Source organism: Hermetia illucens, chromosome 5 (genome assembly GCF_905115235.1).
Source record: "Hermetia illucens chromosome 5, iHerIll2.2.curated.20191125, whole genome shotgun sequence".
NCBI lineage: Eukaryota > Metazoa > Arthropoda > Insecta > Diptera > Stratiomyidae > Hermetia > Hermetia illucens.
The window spans coordinates 63,190,662-63,212,394 of NC_051853.1; the positions used below are offsets into that span (position 1 = coordinate 63,190,662).

The following is a 21,733-nucleotide window of genomic DNA, read 5'->3' on the forward strand; positions in this document are numbered from 1 at the left end:
GTATATTACTCGAAGCTCCTTTTCGTCTGAATCTTGTGTGAAGAAGTTCTGCAGCAAAATACAGCGCTTGAAGGAAGCGCAGAAAATAAAGCTTTACAGATTGACGAAAAGTTGCGACGAGAATGTGACGCATCCATGCCAAGGCATGTTGTATCCCAGAAGCGAGTTCCGAACTTTTGGTGAAATTCTGAAATCGGGGAATACCGTAAGGCCTGCCTCAAGGCCAGAAGGCACAGTCAGCGAAATAGAAACCGATCTGGATACGAGCAATTACATGCAGAATGCAAAAACACTCGGAAGAAATTACATAATAAAAAGTAAAAGCGAACACTTTAAGCGACTGTGTAATAAAGCTGACACGAATCTCTGTGGTGGCGCCTATAAAACGATAATATCAAAAGTTAGAGGCAAACGCTCTTCACCGATTTCTTTCCCTACACTGCTTAATGAAACAGTAACGGATCTTTTCCCACAGAATGTGAGTACCGCTAACCTTCCCGCTCGAGATAGACACCGCCGAAGTTCCCATGGTAAGTGAAAAGGAGGTCCTAGAACCTGCGGATAAAATTATTGGAAATAAAGCACCTGACTTAGATAGCATCCCCAATAAAGCTCTCAAGGCAGCAGTCAAAATAGCTCCAAATATGTTTGCTGAGGCGTTCACCACATGCCTTAAAGAAGGAGGATTTCCTACACAATGGAAGAAGCAGAAATTAGTACTAGCCCCCAAGCCAAACAAACCTTTGGGTGAAGCTTCGTCCTACAGGCCGATGTGCCTTCTAAATAATACTGACAAACTATTTCAAAAAGTAATCTATATCATTAATTCGAATTGCCGAAAAGGATGGCGGTCTTTCCGAAAATCAGTTCGGTTTTCGAAAGAGGAGGTCTACAACGGATGCACTTGTCCTAGTAGCTAACACAGCTAAGACCGCACTTGACGAGGGCAAATGTTGTGCAGCGATTATACTTGATGTGAAGAATGCTTTCAATTCCGCTAGATGGAGCAAGATACTTGAGTCCCTAATCAACTTAGGCGTGGCGAAGTACCTGGTGCGTATCGTTGCCAACTTCGATAGGATTCTGTGCTGCGAATCAGAGGAAGGAATGAAATCATACCAAACGACATGCGAAGTTCCACAAGGGTCTGCCTAGGGCCACTCTTGTGGATTATTATGTATAACGGGGTACTGGCCCTAGACCTTCCTACTGGTGTGGCCTCCATTGTTTTCGCAGACGATATTGGTGTGACCGTTGTTGCACGCCTTCTCGAAAAAGTCGAACTTTATGCAAATGAAGCAGTCTATGAGATTTAATCCTGGTTAGAGAATGCTGGTCTACAGCTCGCAGAGCATAAGACGGAAGTAGTACTTATTACCAAGCGGAGAAAGTGCACTTTTGTGGCGCAGCATGATGGCGTCACCGGCGCTCTCCACTCAATTCAGACCTCGCTACAAGAGTGAAGAGCAGAGTAGATGACGAGAAATGTCAGATGTCAGGGAGAAAAAAGTGAAAAAGAGACAAGACGTGACTAGATTAGATTAATTAATTTAATAATTAATTAATAATAATTAATTAGATTAATGAAATTAATAAAAATAACGAGCGCCGGTTGTGCCGTTGGATATAGTGATAGGATTCTATAAAAAGTTTTTTATGAAATTCTCCCTTTGTTGAAGCATTGCAGTTCCATTGTTTTTAATAAAATAAAATGAAGTGTTATAACAGTGTACATTATAGGTTGCCCAAGGCCGAGCCGTCGACTCCTTATTTTGAAGGTGGTCACTTCGATCCTACCGTATGCAGCCCCAGTATGGGCAGTTGCACTGGAAAATATAGCAAATAAGAAAAGTAAATTTCGACCTAACTCAATTCTTGAGCGGACATGGAGGCTATCGAGCATATATATATCGATTTGGGTGTGATGATTTACCATACTGCTCAAAATGCACAAGTATTGCCAAGGACGCAGAACACGTCTTTTTTCATTGCCCCAGATTCGAAGCCCAAAGGGTTACATTAGAAGCTACAACCGGGGAGCACTTTGCTCCCGAAAATATAATGGAACTTATGGTGAAAGCAAAGGGGATATGGACCGAAGTCGAAAAAGTGATTGCAGCCATCGGAAAGAAGCTTAGGCAGGAAGAAGTCATCCGAAAGAATGAACGCGAGAGGAACACGAATATTAACATGAGCGCAGAATAAATTCTAATCCAGCCCCACGACGTAATACCAAATCGGAATCCCGCGGGGGGAGTGGAAGGAGAAGGCGGTGGTTTTAGTGGGTAAGAGTCTTACATAACCGTGTGGTAGTAGCCTGCGGTAGTTTTTGAAGCTTCCCACCTTCCATCGGGGAAAAAAAGACGGAGAGACAGACACACAGACGGAAAGGCAGACATCGACTCGATTCTATGATAATAAGGTTTTGTTTCACGCAAATAAAAATAAGATATGCATGTTAGTTGCGTAGGCATACGAAAAACGGAGAGTATAAATACACTGAATACGAAACGAACGGAAGTTCTGTGACTTGAGTCAACAGAAGTAGTTCTCCTAGACTAGTGTAATCTTAAGCAACACTATTGTAACAGTATCCAAATAAAGGATCTACGCCAATTTGGAAAGTATTTTTTATATGGTTTGCAATAAGTGTAAAGAAGCTCAAAAAGGCCGCAGATGTTTATATTCCCCCTCCGAAATGGCCATAAAGAAACGTGCTTTTCACGAAATCCTTTTGATGGCGTATTCGCATTTCAAAATATGCGAGCAAAAAGAATCGATTTTTTGAAACCACGACGATAGAAGACCCCAATAAGTGTGCCCTTCTTTACTATAATTGTTAAAACTAATAACCGCCTTAGAAATTACTAATCGATATCTTTCATTTGATATACCATATGACTATATTTGGTAAAAAGGAAAGTTACACTTCCCCCTTTTGTTCCTCCGCTTAACCTCACTCGACCAAGGATAATGGCAATTTTGTACGCAACAACTTGAAGGGAAAGTAAAAAGTTGCAGTGAAAATGAAGAGGCAGAAAGGGTGGCCTTATTGGATGAAATTTTCAAAACAAGGGCATCAGTGTATTTTTATGATAAAATCACCCAGAATTTAAAAATTGAGAAGCACCTCTTTTTAATTTTGAAAACTATTTTAAAAATCAGCGATTAGCTTTTCTCTCATCTTTTTTTTGCAAAAAAATGAGATCTTCAACTAATGTTACTAATTTCATAACGGGGTTCCGCTGCAACTTTATAAAAATTCAGAAACTACTCGTCCAATGCACATTTCCGTAGAGCAATAGAATACATAACACGTAGTTCATTAGCCTCCGAGGAATATCTACAATCTATAACTCCTGCAATTAAATTATGTCACTCACCTGATATCTTCTAGATGCAACTGATCGCACACTGAGCCCTGTAATTGTTACATCAGCCAAACAATATTTTGGCAAAACTCGTGGATGTTGTCGTTGATCATCATCATCGGTAATTGCTATTCTCTCATTACTGTTCACACACTCATCAAAATTACCAAATTGATAGACTGAACCACTTTCGATGCCAACTGGTGCTTTCACTGACGAATCATACACTGGAACGCAGACGGAAAACAGAAGTTGAAGATTAAATTGCACGAATTGCAAAAAATTGCAGAAAGAAAAACTACATATTCGTACTGATCTTAATAAAGTTACATTACATTATATCATCTTGTTTCGGTAAGTGTAAATATACGGAACGGAAACAAGGTAAGTAATGGAAGTGATTACGTAATAAAAAGTGTCCCGCTTACCTTCAGCAGTACAAAATACAGGAATGGGAGGAAAAAATGAAGAAATGCAATAATAAGAGATCGCCCGTAATGGCGAGGGAAGCATTCATTGGAACCAATTTAAGTTGAAAGGGCGTAGATTCACTGAATCGCCAGAAAGGTTACATATTATCTGATATTTCAAAATTATACCTTCTCATTGCTAATTGCTAAGGGATTGGTCAATTTGTAACTATTTGTTGTGGAGATAACTCACTAAACATTTTTGTTTGCAAATGTTAATAAGGTTAAAATGCAAAAATTTGAATTTTAATTATGAAGTGTCTAATTAGCAAGAATATAAATAATCCTCCTAATTGCTAATAATTGGTTTTAACGTGAATTTTTTTTCTGACTTTTTGTATCTTCTCTATTTCAAATATACCGACGAGCGTCCCGTTTATTTCTTACTATTCTTCCAAGCTTATATCTATTTGGAAAACATCTTAGTATTTACATTATGCAGACTATGTACGCACAAGTAGCCCGCTTCGGAAAATTTAATTCTTATACCATTCTATTCACTGTATTCTAATTTACATTATCTGAAGGAAAGCTTGTTGATGCCCGAGTCCAGCACAACAGCTAATTATTTTGAATTAATCAACTTTATAAAGCATTCTGGAACACCTTGAACTCTGCTTAATCAAACTGTCAATTCGCTGCAATGTAACTAGTAGATCACTGTTCCAGTAGCAGACACATCAAAAGGCCAGCTAAGAGTATCTGAGCATCTGAAATATCTTAGATAATTTATCCTGATATGTGCGTAATAAATACGTAAATGTGTATAATAGTTTCGAAGCACATGTCTGCAAAAAATATATGTACTGTATGTACATATTGAAGTTCATAGGCTTGAAATGAAAGATTGTAGATGCATTCATATAAATCCTCTACACACGCATAGACTTATTAACTAAGCAGTTAACCTATGTATGGACATACAGTCAATAATCTCTTAAGTGCCCTAAGCGTTTGTGAATTTCTAAATGTAGGTAATGCAACATTCAATAATATTATTTGCCAGACCATTAGCTGGTAGGCAACGGAGAGGTAATAAGGTATCTAAAATACCTAGAATGTCGGCTGATGAGTTAATTACCTCACAAAATTGCCAAGAACCTGCTCTTTTTCAGTCACTTCCTACCAAAGTAACATCAACATGCGTACACCTACCGGCGTAAATTACTTAAATGGTTCCGGAAGCCAGATGTTCCAAGTAACTGAACTACCGGCACTTTGTGTACTTAGAATTTGGTGTACATTAGTGAGTGTCTAATAATAGACCTACTAGTTCTTGGGAACTTTGGAATAAAACATGTGAGGTCAGCTTAGTAAAATTACTGAACTTAAATACAGGTTTTTTAAAACTTGATGTTTAAACGAGAATTAGGATAATATAAGTGGATGAAGATACTTTTTTCCGAAATGGGTGAAACGCTGGAAATGTCATTATTCCATTGTATATGTTATATAATACATTTAAACTTTCCCATACCTTGTTCAACTGGGAAAACAACTTAGAATATGGGACAACAATGCACTATAGCAGTCTTCTTATTCACCATACGATCCCAGTCCTTTACCTCACCAGCGAAAATAGGATTTCCCAAATTTAGTGTATGCACTTTGCGGAATCATTTCAAGACAGTTAGTATTTTAGAGAAGGTTACATGTTGAAGATGCTTTGGATACCAATGAAGAATTGCAAGTAGATTTGAGCCAAGGCCAATGCTTTCTCTGCCATTATGATACAATTAAGTCTACAAGCACACCTCTTGATAGTAGATCCTCAAAAACTGGAGTTTCCTTTACCATTAGTCAAGATGTCGATCAGCGTAATAGCGAATAGTGTATCATCGAAAACAGTAATTTCTCTCTAGGTAGGTAGGTAGCTTTCAGCGGCCACTCCGAAGAACCTAATTACCACTGTGTTGCGCCGTTTTGAAGACACAAACTCCTAAGACCGTGGCTGCTTCTATGAGAGTAAGGAGGCAGAGTTCAGCTGGCTCAGATCTTCAGAGCCAGCCCGTAACATTCACGAAGGGAAGCAGCTCTCCCACCCTGTAGCTGGAAATCTTTCTAAGGTTCCCGAAGATTGGTTTACCTAGGGTCCGCAGCCTGACTCTTGCTGGGCAGAGGAAGTACCTAAGGGTTTCCCCCTCTTCTCCGCAGCTTCAGCAATGCGAATTGTGACGTGTGCCGAGCCTGGCAGCATAGTCTCATATGGGCAAAAACCCCGTGCAGTCCGCCGTAATTTTGTATGCATTTGTATGCATCTGGCACAGGAGCTCTCGTGATTGGGTTTTGTTATAAGCGGGCTAAATCTTCCTTTATTTGGCACAGGAGGTGAGCCTACACAAGTTGAGGTCCACGGCTTCTAAAGAGTGTGAGTAGATCCCGCCTTTGATAGTAGCTACCGGGATACAGACTGTACCCGCCGAAGGACCGCCAAGACCAGAGCCCCGCCTGCCCAATCCATCAGCCCGCTTATTCCCCCCTATGTTCCTATGAGGCAAGCTACGTTGAGCGTGCCGCCCAGACTGTGCAACGCGTTTCTGCACAGCCCCACCAACCTGCAAACTATTTATTTCAAACATTCTATAAGCTACATGCCATCTTTCCCCAAACCGGCGTTACACAGAGCAATATAGAATTTAATACCCTGGTTGATCACCGATACCTAGAATTGGATCTGACTATTGCGGGCGAACAATCTGCAATGCAAAGACGGAACCCAAGGAAAACGAATTAGACAAAGTTCATTGAACTAGGACGACTAAAACTCCTATGGCGCTTAAAGATAAATTGAAAATTCTGAATTGCACACTTTTAGAGTGCTATGAAAAGGCTTGTCCTATTTCCCGAGGTCAAAGCGGTAAAACGGTTCCTTTAGGGAACCGGGAACTGCAAAAACTCAGAAATCAACCAGGAACTGGAAGGCGAAGGAGAGATTTCAAGGCTGTGCAGAGTCGTTAAAGGGAATGAGTCAGCCAAGTTGAACTCTCTTAAAAAACCCGATGGTGTTTCACGAACTCCAGACTGGAATCAGTACAGACCCTCTTAGAAGTACGCAGTCAAGCTAGTCTTCATACTGAAGCCTAGGAAAGACGACTATTCTAATCCAAAGAACTTCAGATAAACTAGCTTGACATCATTCTTGCTGAAAGATTTGGAGAGACTTGTAGTGGTCGCGGCTTCGCGACGGGAGCGGAATTTGATTCGCCTTTTTAAGGTTTTCTGTAAAACAAAACCTTATTAGAATCGATTTACTGTCTGTCACACGCATTTTTCTCAGAGACGGTTATAGCGATTAATACCAAATTTAGTGGAAGGGTGGAAACTGTGAACGGTTGTACGTTACATCCTTTTACGTCGAATTTAAGGGTCCCCATGCATGCGAAAGGGGGGTGTAAATTTTTGTTCGCCAAATATAGTCGTGTGGAATATCAAATGAAAGATCTTAATTAGTACTTTCCGAAGCTGGTCTTACTTCGAAGTCGAAGGACGAAGTCGATCATTTCTTTAACGGACCGAAAATATGGTGAGATGGATTACTCTTTGCCCCATGTAGACGCGCTACAGCGTGGTGTTGCTTAGCAGAGATTCGTCCCAGCTCCACACAAAGTAGCGCAACTCACCCTCGCCTACCTGTTGGTAGCAGGTTGACAGCCATTAGGCTGGCAGAGAAACTGGGCAGAAAAACAGTCTGCCGGCAACCAGAGAAGAATAAAAATGAATTTTACAATTTTTAACATGAAAAAGTTTGATGAGAGATGTTGAATTCAATTTTAAAAGAATATATTTTCCTTAAATAAAAAAAATACTTTGATTGAATTAATCTATTAAAAATAATTTGTTATGATTATTTTTTTAGCAAAACTATTGAAAAAAATAGAGCAGTGAGAATGTATGGCGCTCTTATTTAAAATCTAAACTCAATTTCTAAAGGGGCATGGCGATTTTCAGTCTTACCTGGACAAAATTGGTGTTCTGCTCTGCGGTGGAAGTTGGGATGGAATTCGTCAACAACTTCATGCAGACACAGGGGAATTCTCTGCAGACAACGTTCTCAGAGAGATGCTGAGAAGCGCTGGCAGATGTATTCACGTTGCACATTATATTCGGGTTCTTCCATTAACTATCAACATCCTTTCTTATCTCCCCACCCACTGGTGACAGAAATTTCTTCATTTGAAAGCTTCCTAAGCCGAGAGAGCTGGATTGCTAGCCTGATACTTCAAATTTTTTATGTGTCAAGTGGTTCCGAGCTAGTTCTCTCATGATGAGAGGTATTTAGATGGTAGATCGACGGTCCATCATAGCCGGAATCCAACACTGCGTGAACACGTTCACTTTCCCTAACCACCAAAAATACAACAAATCTTTTTCACAGGTGTGAAATATAGACGGTGACTTAGACATCTGACAAAGATTGTAATTCCTTCATCATCAAGAAAAGGACATATGTAATTCCTAACAATGTGAAAATATGAAGGTTTGAATGAGAGTAAACGTCTACCCCCGAAACAGCACGTTTGTTAACAATTATTTAGCTACGCATATTGGAAATTCCAAAATAAATATGCCTGTTCCATTTTCGTTTGTCTAATCCCCGAATGAATGTCTTTTTATTATTAACAAAGCAGGTCAAACTTGTGCATTTTTGTATGGATTTACTGCACCCTCAAATTATGTGTCGCTTTGAAAATTACTATGTGTATATGCGTGCAAAGAGGCATTATCTGTCTTATACAAAAATAGCAATTATAGAGGTATCACGTTGATGAGTACCATCTATAAGATATTGTCAGCTATCTTGCTAGGCCGGATAGCCCCATACACCCAGAACATCGTTGGCCCATACCAAAGAGGCTTCACTCCAGGCAAATCAGCAATAGATCAGATTTTCTCTGTGCGGCAAGCGGTTAAAAAACTGTTGGAATATGGACATCAGTTGCACCATCATGTCATCGACTTTAAAGCCGCCTATGATAAAATAGCCAGGATAAAACTGTGCGCGGCCATGAGAGAATTCGGTATCCCGACGAAATTGATAAGACTGACTAGGCTGACCCCGAACAATGTGCGAGACCAGATAAAAGCAGCAAGATCACTGTCAAGACCATTCAACATCAACAACGGTCTACGACAAGGCGATGCCCTATCATGCGTCCTATTTAACCTGACCCTCGAAAAAGTGATCCATGATGCTGAGGTAAATGCGAAGGGTACGATCCTCTTTAAGTCCACCCAACTATTGGCCTATGCTGACGATATCGACATCATGGGAAGAACGACCCGAGACGTACAAACTGCCTTCATCCAGATCGAGCAGGCGGAAATTGGCGCAAGATCTTGAGCATCAATGAAGGCAAAACAAAATAAATGGTGACAAAGTCAACACCGAAAGCCAACCAACTACCAACATCCAACCACACTGGTCAAACGGGAAGAATAAAGATAAGAGACTATAACTTTGAGCCCGTTGATAATTTCTCCTATCTAGGGTCGAAAATCACAACCGATAACAACTACGATGATGAAATCCGCGCACGGTTGTTGGCAACCAACAGAGCCTATTTCAGCTTACAAAGACTGTTCCGCTCGAAACATCTCACCATAGGGTCAAGGCTTTTACTGTACAAGGCAATGATTTTGAAAGTCCTCATGTATTCCTCGGAAACGTGGCCGCGTTCGAGAGAAGAACCCTCCGAAGAATTTTTGACGCCCTACATGAGGATGGATGATTCCGTAGCATACATAACGACGAAATTTATGACCGATACCATGACGTTGCGGTTATGGTGGGCGGGTCACTTAATCCGGATGGATGAGAATGATCCAGCCCGGAAAGTCTATAAGGGCAATATCTATGGTAAAAAAAGAAGACGAGGCAGACCCTGCCTGAGATGGAACGATGGCGTAGGTCAGGACACCAGACAGCTTTTAGGGATAGCGATTGGTGGACCTCGGCGCAAAACCGAGATGCCTGGAGTTCCTTATGAAGGCAGGCCTAGACCGGATACAGGTTGTTACGCCGTTGATGATGATGACATGTACATATCAGAAAAAATATGTCTCAGAAGTACCATGTAGCTTTCATAGAGCTCACTGAAACTCTTTGATCAATTGAATTGATTCCTTTTCAGCTTCATGTATTCTGATTTTCCGTCCTTTCAACAAATTTTTGATGGCGAACAATCTTATACTTAGTTTTGTTTCAATTCGAACCCTTCGGATGAGAAATATTTAATTTCATTTACCTGTTTTAGTTTGCGGTTAAGTATTTTTATTGGAGAATTTTATGGCGCATTTGTACCAGGATAAATCTGTATGCCAGTGATAGCCGATTGTTTATAAGTCTACGAGCTAAAGATTGAAAAGACAGCAGCAACTATTCCTATTGTACATACAGTTTCTGGTCACCATATTAGGTGTGATTTTATATAAGTACCAATGACATTAGCACTGCTTTACTATTACTTACTACTTACTATTGTTCTTACGGTCATAAACTGCGGAGATTTTACGTCCATTACATAAAATACATAGGACCTTAGAACGGCGATTCTATTCACATATATAATATCTATTAGGACATATCGGAGACAAAGTATATGTAAAATTAGATGGAATAAAAGCATACGAATCATAGCAAATGGGCATATCTTCTTCGACTATTCTATACAACACTAGCTCATCGAATATTACATGACCAGATTTAATATAATACAATACTATGCGCCAACAGAAGTCACTCGCAAAGATGAGAAAAATAATAGATACGACTCTGAATAACATCAAAGTGAAGAATATAATTCCAATGAGCAACTTTCACGCCAAAAAAACCCAAAAGTACCAGACCAGAATGAAATGGGAAAGCATGCAAATGAGCTCTGTGGAAACTATGGATTTTCCCAGCATATACTATAAGCTAATAGATAATAGACTGGAAGAAGAAGCTAAACCACTTCCAATCATCGATCGATCGAAGCAAAGCAGTGTTTTCCAAGTTGGTGTTAGGATAAGGGTAAAACAGAGCAAATTGCATTTACTCTAAGGAAGCACAATTGCAGACCAATGAGCATCAACAATAAAACAATAAAGCAGGTGAAAATGGTAAGGTACCTAGGAATACATCTGGATAGGAAGTTGAATTAGAAGATCCAGAAAAAAGGGACCAAGTCATTTAGCAAACTTTATTGGTTATAACGACCAATTACACCAAGTGGTTCATCAACTGATGCTCAAGGTGTGGGACAGCGAATTAACGCCTGACGATTGGGAACGAGGTATTATCTGTCTCATACATAAAAAGGGCAATATCACACAGTGCAGCAATTATAGAGGTATCACGTTGCTGAGTACCATTTATAAGATATTCTCCTCTATCTTGCTAGACCGGATAGCTCCATACGCCCAGAACATCATTAGCCCATACCAAAAAAGCTTCACTCCAAGCAAGTCAGCAACAGATCAGATTTTCTCTCTGCGGCAAGTAATGGAAAAACTTTTGGAATATGGACAACAGTTGCAATAGCTTTTCATCGATTTTAAAGGAGCCTATGATAGCTTAGCCAGCTGATAAAACTATACCCGGCCATAAGAGAATTCGGTATCCCAACGAAATTGATAAGACTGACTAGGCTGAACCAGACCAATGTGCTAGGCTAGATAAAAGCAGCAGGATCACTCTCGAGACCATTCAACATCTACAACGGTCTAAGATCAGGGGATGCCCCATCACGCGTTGTCTTCAACCTGGCCCTGGAGAAAGTGATTCGCGATGCAGATGTAAATGCGACGCCTTTGAAAATATCAACCAACCTATTAAAAGAATGAATGCAATTATATGCTTTGGCATTATTGCAGCACAAGAAGGTGGAATGAATCAAGATATCGAGTAAATAATTTTTAAACGTCGCTTCGCGAAAGTGCATTCATACAATGTTTCTGTAAACTCGGTCGTCCTATATAGCTACCAAACCTGATGTCTTACGAAAAATAATAAAAGCAAACGATAGACTTTTTGAAGTAAAAGGATAGTATAAGTTCCAAAGAAAAAGCGCGGATTGATAGCCACGATGGAAAATGAAAACTTGCAAAACGTCTACTGAACAAACACCAACAGCTCTGCTGCCAAATCCTATTTCCACATTACGTTGTAATAGCTATGAATTCCTTTTTAACTAGAAACTGCACACGGAGAAGAATGTAAGCAAGTTTTCGGTGCCCAAAAGCGAGTCAAACTGTGACAGCTGGTTTTTGAAGTTAGAAGGTTACCGAGGAAAACTGCTTATCGTAAATCGACGAAAGTAGCCTTGGATTAAATTGAATACACCATGGTGGATCCGGTGAAGAAAAAGAGCCAATGCTTTCAAATATGCGCTTATTTTACATAATAGCGTTACTAAGCAGCTAGCAGCATATTCTATTCAAATATAGAGCTGAGATCACTACGTTGTAGAAAATCCGCTAGATGGGACAGATTTCTAAGAGAAAAGCGACGATACCATATACTATGGCTCCCATTTGGTAATCTATGTCCTCGGAGTAGGTTTGCTAGCCAGTTGATATATTAACCTGAAATTATCGGCTGTAAAAACAGTCGAACGGCTATACACTCTGTGCATGCAAGATAAATTTAGCAACATATGCCTCATAAACACGCATGCCCATATAAAAAAGGCTTCAGAATCGGAAAAGGATTCCTTCAATAAAGGATTGGAACGAACCCTATGTATGACATCAAAATTATATTTGGAGATTTCAGGGGTCAGGTGCGGAAGAAGCCTGTATTCAGGCAATACGTTGGCACACATAAGATTATTGAATTAGGAATATCACACAAAATGGTCGTTGGAAGTACCTGATTGGCACGAGATCCAATCCACATATTATCACCGGTACTGACACAAACATCTCCCGGAACGACTGGTTCTTTTCAGACAGATCGGTAACCGGTGAGGTTTTCCCTCTTGGACCGACCCCAATAGAATTGGTAACAGTGGGCGAGATTTCGTGGCAAGAACAGACCAATGATAAAAACAACAAGAACACCAAAAAACACTAGTCAACTGAAAATAATCATGAAAATTAAAGAAATGGCGATTCCCACTTTAAAATCGCTGAAAATGTTTCCTTAGCTTAAAAAAACTTTCATTCAAACCGTTCAAAACAATGAAATTTCATTTCACGTACACTTCACAGACTTGAACTCTCAGCAAGCAAACTTGAAAATTTTAAGCTGCGATCATAAGGAGAGTCGCCTGAGCAATTTTTGGCTCCCTACAGAAAGATGAACGATTTGATAACCCTTTCAATGGAAAACCCTACGAACGATATCAGGACGATTTGGTTGTGGATAGAACCCGACTCAATAGGCTATCGTTTGCGAGCCATCTAATCCGTATGGGTGATGGTCTAGCCCGTGAAGTCCACAGGAGTATTAAGGGAGAAAGACCACGTGGTAGATCCTGCCTCAGATGGAGCGATGGTATACGCCAGGATGCCAGGCAGCTGCTAGGAACATCTAATTCGTTAACCTCGGGGCAAGGCCAGGGTTTTTGAAGTTTCTTATTCAGGCAGGCCAATCCCAGACACCTGTTATTACGTCAATAATGATGATGATCATGTAGTCTTTTGCTATTCGCTGCTTATATCACCAACAGCGATTAACTTGACGTTCGCGGACTTCCGTCATTTCAGCCCTCCATGCCAATCCATTTTAAATATGAGTCAAAAAGATCACCATCAAATGAAATCGGAATCATCGTGGTTGCAAGGGTCGCATGCTATGATTTATTTTGACAACTATTTTCTGGCTGTAGATACCTGCAATTCAAGACACTTACCTGCCCCTTTTTCTAACCGTTCTATCATACTTAGAATAGCAAAAGGAAGCACAACATAACGTAGGTATAAGAATCTTATCAATTAAAACTCCTTCTTCTTCAAACTACGATATATTTGCTATGGTTAAGAATATTTAACTTTCCGGTGCACTTGATATCTATGACTAACCGATAATCAATTACGTTTCGTTGGCTTACGTTAATACGCACATGCGTAAGTATAAAGCAAGATTGCCTTCATTTTCAAATGCTTCGTTCGAGTACTTTGTTAAGCGCAATTTTCCAACTAAATCGAAAACGGCAAAGCATTTCTCGAAACCCACTTACCTTGATGTGTTTTTCTCACATTAATAGCAACTTTTAGATGCAGCTCAGGTCAATATTGTGCACAATAGAAATCAATATGACAACAATCTTAAAACTAAAAAGAAACTTCTTGCTAATTATGAAGTATTCAAATGCCCTAAATTTCTGCTCGTTTTCCTCTTGAGGAAAATTTTGTTAGACTTTCTTTGAAGACTATAGGAAATCGATACAAAGATGGAGATTATATCAGTTTCTGACCGCAACCCTTCTAACAGGCAAGAACGTTCATTATCCCTTATCATTTGGCTGCTCTAAGGTGGTAGCAGCTCCATCAAACATGTATGATTTACACCCATATTCCGTTAATGTACTTATAATACACCTCCTAGGAAAATGAAAACAAAATTTGCCTATAAACGTGAACAAATATGTACAGACATGTGTACCCAATTGCCTTGTCAACAGTTACCTATAGCCATTGTATCATAACTATTATATATACAGGCACCATATATATCATACAATAAATATATGTACGTACGAACATGGTTAACTAAATCCACAACTTTCAAATCACACTTCGCTCAGTTTGTAGAGAAGCCGTAAATTTATAATGAATTTTCTTGGTATTCCCACATTATGTGCCATACAAAGTATATTTTAGCAAATTCATTCAGGAACTGAAGTTAATTATGCAAAGTGTAAAATAGTATCTAGATACGTACTTAATCATCACATTTGTTTACTGAATGTGCCTCATGTCGGTCGCATTACACATAAGTCTGTATCTTGAAAAGTCCACTGACATCAGAAACCAATTTTACTAAATTTAGAATATTTAGATTTTTAGCGGAACAATCAATTTAAATTTGAATAGTCAATTATCGACCTTCACTTATGAAGAAAAAAACACTTGTTTTCCCAAAAATTAGATTCTTAAGAAATGATTTCAAAAGGAAGTTGAAAATATTTACTAGGAAAAATGGCAAAAGGTGATTGAAATCATAACGTTCCAAGCAATGTGAGTATCAGATATGGAGCTCTGATCCTTGAAATTCCTTAATAAGGAGTTTAGATATCTAAATTTAATGCACGAAGTAAATTATTCCGGCAGGTTGACTTTTATTATATTTTATGCTGTTACTGTCTGCCACCCACACTAGCTTTCAATTTGAACCAAACTTTGGAAAGCATTTAAAGTAATGATTTGATGATTTTTGAAAACAAAAAATATTTTTTGAAATAATTAGACGGTTTTTGCTTTTTCGCTATTTAAGACGTGTAACACTGATGAAGGGAACAAGTGGTTCCCGAAATATCGGCATATGCGAAAAAAAACCAAAACCTTCTAATTATTTCAAATAATTTAATCGCTAGAGACACGGCAAGAAATTTTCCGGATCACGTCAACGTTATAATTCATTGACGAAATAGGCATATAGCTTGCGAAGCTCAAATAAATTTTCTCTCCACTTTAAAAAAATTTAACAAGTTTTGTTAGATTTTTCTACCGAAATTATTTCCTCCATTCGTCAAAACGATGTGGGAAGTCCATTCCAACAACATCTTTTTCATTTATAAAAGATTTCGCCCAACGAATTTCTTGATGAGGCTGCTCTGCGCTCTAATCTTTACTCTGCATCTGACTGCCACTGGCAGCAAATACTTTCTCAGATTCCCAAGAATTTGGTAAACTACATCGGACTTGTTCTTGTGGATACCCAGAAAAATTGTCCATACCATTCGATGACGAAGACTAAAATACCACAGTAGATTTCTTCGGAGTTCAGTGAACTGTCCGGAGTACTTGCTTAATATAAAGGAATACTGCGGCGAAATGGCAATGATCGAACTCAAATCGAGCTACTAACAAAAGTGATCGGAAAAATTGGGAACACCGTGAAATCCCTGCGATTCATGCTGATGACAGCATTCCCCACTATGGATGGAGGAACAGCACACTGCAAAGTCTATGAAGAGAAGCGAAATGCCAGCTGACTACTCTCCACTGTGCAAGTCGGGCGAAACCAATCAAAGAAAGCACCGGAAACGGAGGTCCCCGAAGAACAACAAGAAGAAAACTAGTTCAACTTCATCTGCCTTGGGGAAAAGAGCAAAAAGCAAGAGGGGAGTGAGTGTCCCCTGCCCCAAGTGACGCAGTGATAATTAAAAAGTTTCTTAAATTACGACATGCAACTCTAATGTCGCCGAAGGCTGAAGGCTTGAGGACCACCCTGGAAAACATGAGGAGTGATAGAACCCAAATTTTCGCTAAGATCTCGCCAATATTTTTTCGCTCATCAAAAAGCAACTGTTTAATGCCACTACAAGGGCTTCTTCGTCCTTTAAAAGTCAGTCCATAATCATCCGTGTTCTCCACAGGGAGACTGTTCCCAAAAAATAATGACAGAACTCATGTCAGAGCACCCACTTCTGGAATTTTCTTTAATTCAAAATAGCGACAGACAGTTTCGCCCAGAGCAGAGGCAACTCATCAGATGCTGCCTCCCTCTGCCTTGGTATCAGCGTGACCGAAAGTGACTACAAGAGGTTAGAGCTTTTTATGTATAATCGGAAACACGACATGAGTGCGAATTATATCAAGGTGAAATCCGTCTTATACATTCTGACCCAAACTACGGAAGTGGAATTACACACCACATACCCAAGTATTCAAAAAAAGTGGATGACGGTCATATTCCATAATCATGAAACTCAAACAAATTTGGTGCAGGAATCTCAAACGGACTTTTCACAAATATAGAAATGTAATCAGTACAGAATAAATTTTACAATAAAGAATTAAGCCAAAAATAAACGGACATAAAACAATTCGTATACCACGTTCGTTTGCTGTTTTGTCGAGGATCATAAAAATCGCCTTTGCTGATGTGAAAGATTGCGCGTTTAAATGGTCCGCATATACGAAAATTTGGCAAGACTTATAGACCAGCATGCCTTTATGTCCATGTATCATCATTAACGGCGCAACAACCGGTATCCGGTCTAGGCCTGCCTTAATAAGGAACTCCACCAATTCGATATCCCTAAAAGCTGTCTGGCGTCCTGACCTACGCTATCGCTCCATCTTAGGCAGGGTCTGCCTCATCTTCTTTTTCTACCATAAATATTGCACTTATAGACTTTCCGGGTGGGATCATCCTCATCCATACGGATTAAGTGATCCGCCCACCGTAACCTATTGAGCCGGAGCCGAAGCCGGTCATGGTATCGCTCATAGATTTCGTCATTGTGTAGGCTACGGAATCGTCCATCCTCATGTAGGGGGCCAAAAATTCTTCGGAAGATTCTTCTCGCGGCCAAGAGTTCGCAATTCCATGTATAACTGCGCCAATGCCAGATTGAACAGTAGTGATGGCAACCAATTTACTTACTTTAACCCGAAGTTTGCTTCAAACGGGCTTAATATATATATAAAAAGGCTGACGGTGGACATGGAATCTGTCTGCAGGTTAAACAAGTAGGGAAACCGGAAGCTCAGCGCTTCAGGTATGAAAGGTTTTGTTTGTTTCTTTTGTGTGTATATTTAAGTGCAGAACTATCCCATTTGTACGTAGCCCGTTATATATATGCATTTAGCATGTCAGACTACTCACTTTAGTGTGATATTGATATTTAGTTGCAGTAAATTTACACGGTAAAGTGAGTTTTGAGCTACTGTAACCTTGTTAGTAATAGCATGATTTTGATGGGGATAATATGACTCATATTATATTCTAAGCTACCACCAACTTTTTTAACTCTGGGATAAACTTAAGGGAGGTTTTACTTGATTTCCCTAAAGATATGGCAATATACTATTATTAACTTAATTTGAATAGATATCGATGTGGAGGATATTTTTTGAGGCGGTGGACACCATATAGAGGCGGCTTCGTGATTTTTTTCAGATTTTTCGGTTTGGTAGTTTCTGAGAATGGGTCCGTTAAAGAAGTCATCACTTTCCACCCCTCCCACTCCCGGCCTTTCCAACAAATCTCAAAACTAAGACCGGTGGCTACGAATCGAGACTTTTCATTTGATACCCAACATGACTATAATCGGTAAAAAAAATTTTACACCCCCCTTTTGCATGTACACAGTTCCCACCTTCTCACCAAACTTTGTGTCAATCGGTATAGCCGTATCTAAGAAAAGTGCTTGTGACAGACAGACAGACGACAGACAGAGGAGGAAAAATCATTACAAAACGTAATCGTCAAGAAGCACTGGTAATAACAGCAAAAGAGGGTATGTCCCATGCCGATATTTTACGACGGGTTAAAGCTCATCTTACGCTGAAGGAGCTTAACGACAATGTAACACGAATTAGGCGAACACAAAAAGGAGGATTGCTATTCGAACTATCGAAGGAAAAGAAGGATCACGCTGACCTTCAAACGAATATACAGGCTTCATTCGACGAGCAAGCGACCGTCCATGTAAGTCGTCCAATGGTAGCGATAGAATGTAAAGATCTTGACGAGGTCACTACCAACAAGGAAATTTGCACAGCGCTCAAACACCAACTGAAACTGGAGGACGTACAGGAAACGGACATCAAGAGCCTAAGGAGGGCGTACGGTGGAACGCGGACAGCGACCTTGACTATGCCTATGTTCTCAGCTACAAAAGCACTGTCTACGGGTAAAATCTGCATTGGTAGGGTCGTATGTAGGCTACGTGAGCAAATTCCACTAAAAAAGTGTTTTAAATGCCTCGGATTCGGACATGTGGCGAAGGATTGCACTAGCACCAGTGTTAGATCCAAACTGTGTCGAAGATGTAGAGAGGAAAATCATTTGGCGAAGGACTGCAGTAAAAACCATCATTACCTTCTATGCAGGGAAACCATAAATCACGATTGTAACCACATAACGGATAGCACCAGGTGTCCAGCTTACAGGCTAGCTTTAAGTACACTATGTAAATGAGAATCATTCAGCTGAATCTAAATCACTGCCAAGCCGCCCAGGACCTGTTAGCACAGAAAGTATAAGAAGAGGAAATCGATGTTTCTATTGTCTGTGAGCAATACAAAATCCTCCATCACGGCCCCTGGGAAACAGACATTGGTGGAAAGGCTGCGGTGTGGGCTTGCGGCAATTGAACCTTACAGCAAGCAATGAAGCACCGCGAACACGTTTTTGTAAGGGTTAAAACCTCTACATATACAGCTGTTATTCCGCCCCAAGTATGACAATGCCAGAGTATTGCAACTTGCTAGATAGACTGGCGAGAGATGCCAAAGACTGCAACCCCAAAATTTTTGCTGGCGACTGCAACGCTTGGGCAATGGAATGAGGAAGCTCGAAAACAAATGACAGGGGAAGAATCCTACTCGAGGTTTCCTCCTGCCTAATCGTCACCCTGGCAAACATCGGAAGCGTAAACACCTTTAGGTGTGGAGAGCTAGGCTGCGTTGTAGATCTTATCATACTTCGTTGATGCATCTACATTGGCATGTTAGCGAAGAATACACGCATAGCGACCACCAGGCGATATATATTACTTTTGAAAAGGGACCCGGAACAATAAATCCTCACCTGAAGAAACCAGAAACAGATTGCTCATCAAGAGCACTTGATGAGGATACATTTCTCGAGGTATTGCAGTGGAACACCGAATTTACTGGAACAGCCATAGAAAAAGCATCGCAGCTGTTCCACCAGATATACCGAGCATGTGGCGCTTCCATGTCAAGACGAGCACACTCTCGGAAGCGTAACCTCAACTACTGATGGAACGCTGAAATAGCGAAGTGTCGTGCGGAATGCTTGAAGGCCAAAAGGCGAAGTCAACGCCGAAGAAACATACCAGAGTATGAGCAACGGTCGCTCGAATATACACAGGCACAACAAAATGATTGCTTCAAGCGACTGTGTGATAAGGCAGACTCAGATCTAAGAGGAGGAGCGTACAAGTCCGTTATGTCAGCAATAAAAGGCAAAAGATCCCCTCCTATTACGTGTCCTAGATTATTATGGGAGATAGTTTCGACATTGTTCCCCCAACATCCAGAAACAAGCTTCCCAATGATACCAATGAGTGCCGAAGACATACCTCCAGTAACCACAGACGAAGTCTTGGAAGCAGTGAAAAGGGTCCGGGATGCAGCAGCCCCCAATCCCCAATAAGGCGCTGAAATTGGCAATAAGAACGGCACCAAGCAGGGTGCTTCCCCGCAGAGTGGAAAATACAAGAGCTTGTATTGATCCCGAAGATAAGTAAGCCGAGAGGTGAACCAACATCCCATAGACCTATCTGTCTTCTGAATACGATAGGCAAGGACCCCGGGCGGGTAATCTATAACCGATTGTATCCATTAATTGATAGTGGAGGCTATTTATCGAATAGGCAGTTTGGATTCCGGAAGGCTCGGTCAACGGTTGATACTACCAAACTGGTTTTTGAACTAGCCAAAAAATTCTACGACGAAGGAAAATACTGCGCACTGGTAACTCTTGACATCATGAACGCGTTGAATTCTGCCAGATGGAACTGTATCATCGAAGCACTCATCGCGGCACAAACACCAAAATACATATTAAATATCAGGTTGTCCACAAAGTTTTCGCACAAATCAAAGACAGAATTCAGCAGATAAGTTTATAAAAACCTTTAATTATTTAATCTAATATATAATTGCCTCCATTAGATACGACTTCCCTCCATCTATCGGGCAACTTCAAAATCCCCCCTCTATAAAACTCTTCCCCCTTCCCTCAAAGTACGTGCGAAGTGCACTTTGGAGGTCAGCTTCAGAAGTCATTTTTTTACCATCCAGAAAATGTTGGAGGGACCTGAACAAATGGTAATCAGAAGGAGCAAGGTCGGGACTATACGCAGGATGACTCAAAACTTCCCAGCCAAGCTCACTCAATTTTCGCTGAGTAGTTAAAGATGTATGCGGCCGGGCGTTATCATGATGAAAGACAATATTTCGCCTGTTGACCAATGCTGGTCGTTTCGAACGTAGCTGGGTGTTTAATCTGTCGAGCTGCTCGCAGTACTTATCGGCGGTAATGGTCTCGTTTGGTCCCAAAAGCTCGTAGTGTATGGGGCCACGAACGTCCCACCATATACTGAGCATTCGCTTCTGCTGATGAATAGACGGCTTTGCTACCGATGGACCCGGTTGATCTCGATGAGTGTAGGCTCGTTTCTTCGCTACGTTTTCGTACACAATCCATTTCTCATCGCCAGTTACCAATCGATTCAAAAAAGGGTCGTTTTCGTTCCGTAAAAGGTTAGCGGAGCAAATTCTCACTCTATCGGCCAGATTTCGCTCAGTCAGTTCGTGCGGTACCCACTTTGTGCTCTTCAAAACATATCCAAGACGCGTAATGGCTACTGCTACTCCTGATTTTGATACACCGAGATCCTCTGCAAGCACACGTGTCGAAAGAAAAGGATTCGCTTCCAGTTTGTTGCGCAGGATATCGTCGTCAATCGTATAGGGTCTTCCTGAGCGAGGTTCATCTTCAAGTGTCAGGTCTCCGCTGTAGAATTTTTCGAACCAATCGTAAACTGTCCTGCGCTTTACCTTTCCTTCACCGAATACCCTCGACAAATTTTCAATCGCCTTCGGCACCTTCGTCCCCATTTGAAACTCGTACAAAATGCAATGACGAAAATGTACTTTGTCGAATTCCATGTTTATCCTTGAATATCCTTCACAACACTGATCCTTCAAGGATAATTTACCATGCATTTTATAGTTAGGACTCTGACCTTTCCATTGGGATAT

The 21,733-nt window shown here is 40.5% G+C and overlaps 1 protein-coding gene across 1 annotated transcript in view; it reads right to left on the minus strand.

Moving 5' to 3' along the window:
• LOC119657174 (nose resistant to fluoxetine protein 6-like) overlaps positions 1–21,733 on the minus strand; it is a 100,262-nt gene that overhangs the window by 47,082 nt on the left and 31,447 nt on the right. The window contains exon 2 of the mRNA XM_038063961.1: positions 3,384–3,598. Coding sequence (XP_037919889.1) covers positions 3,384–3,598 — 215 coding nt within the window. The remainder of the gene's footprint in view (positions 1–3,383; positions 3,599–21,733) is intronic.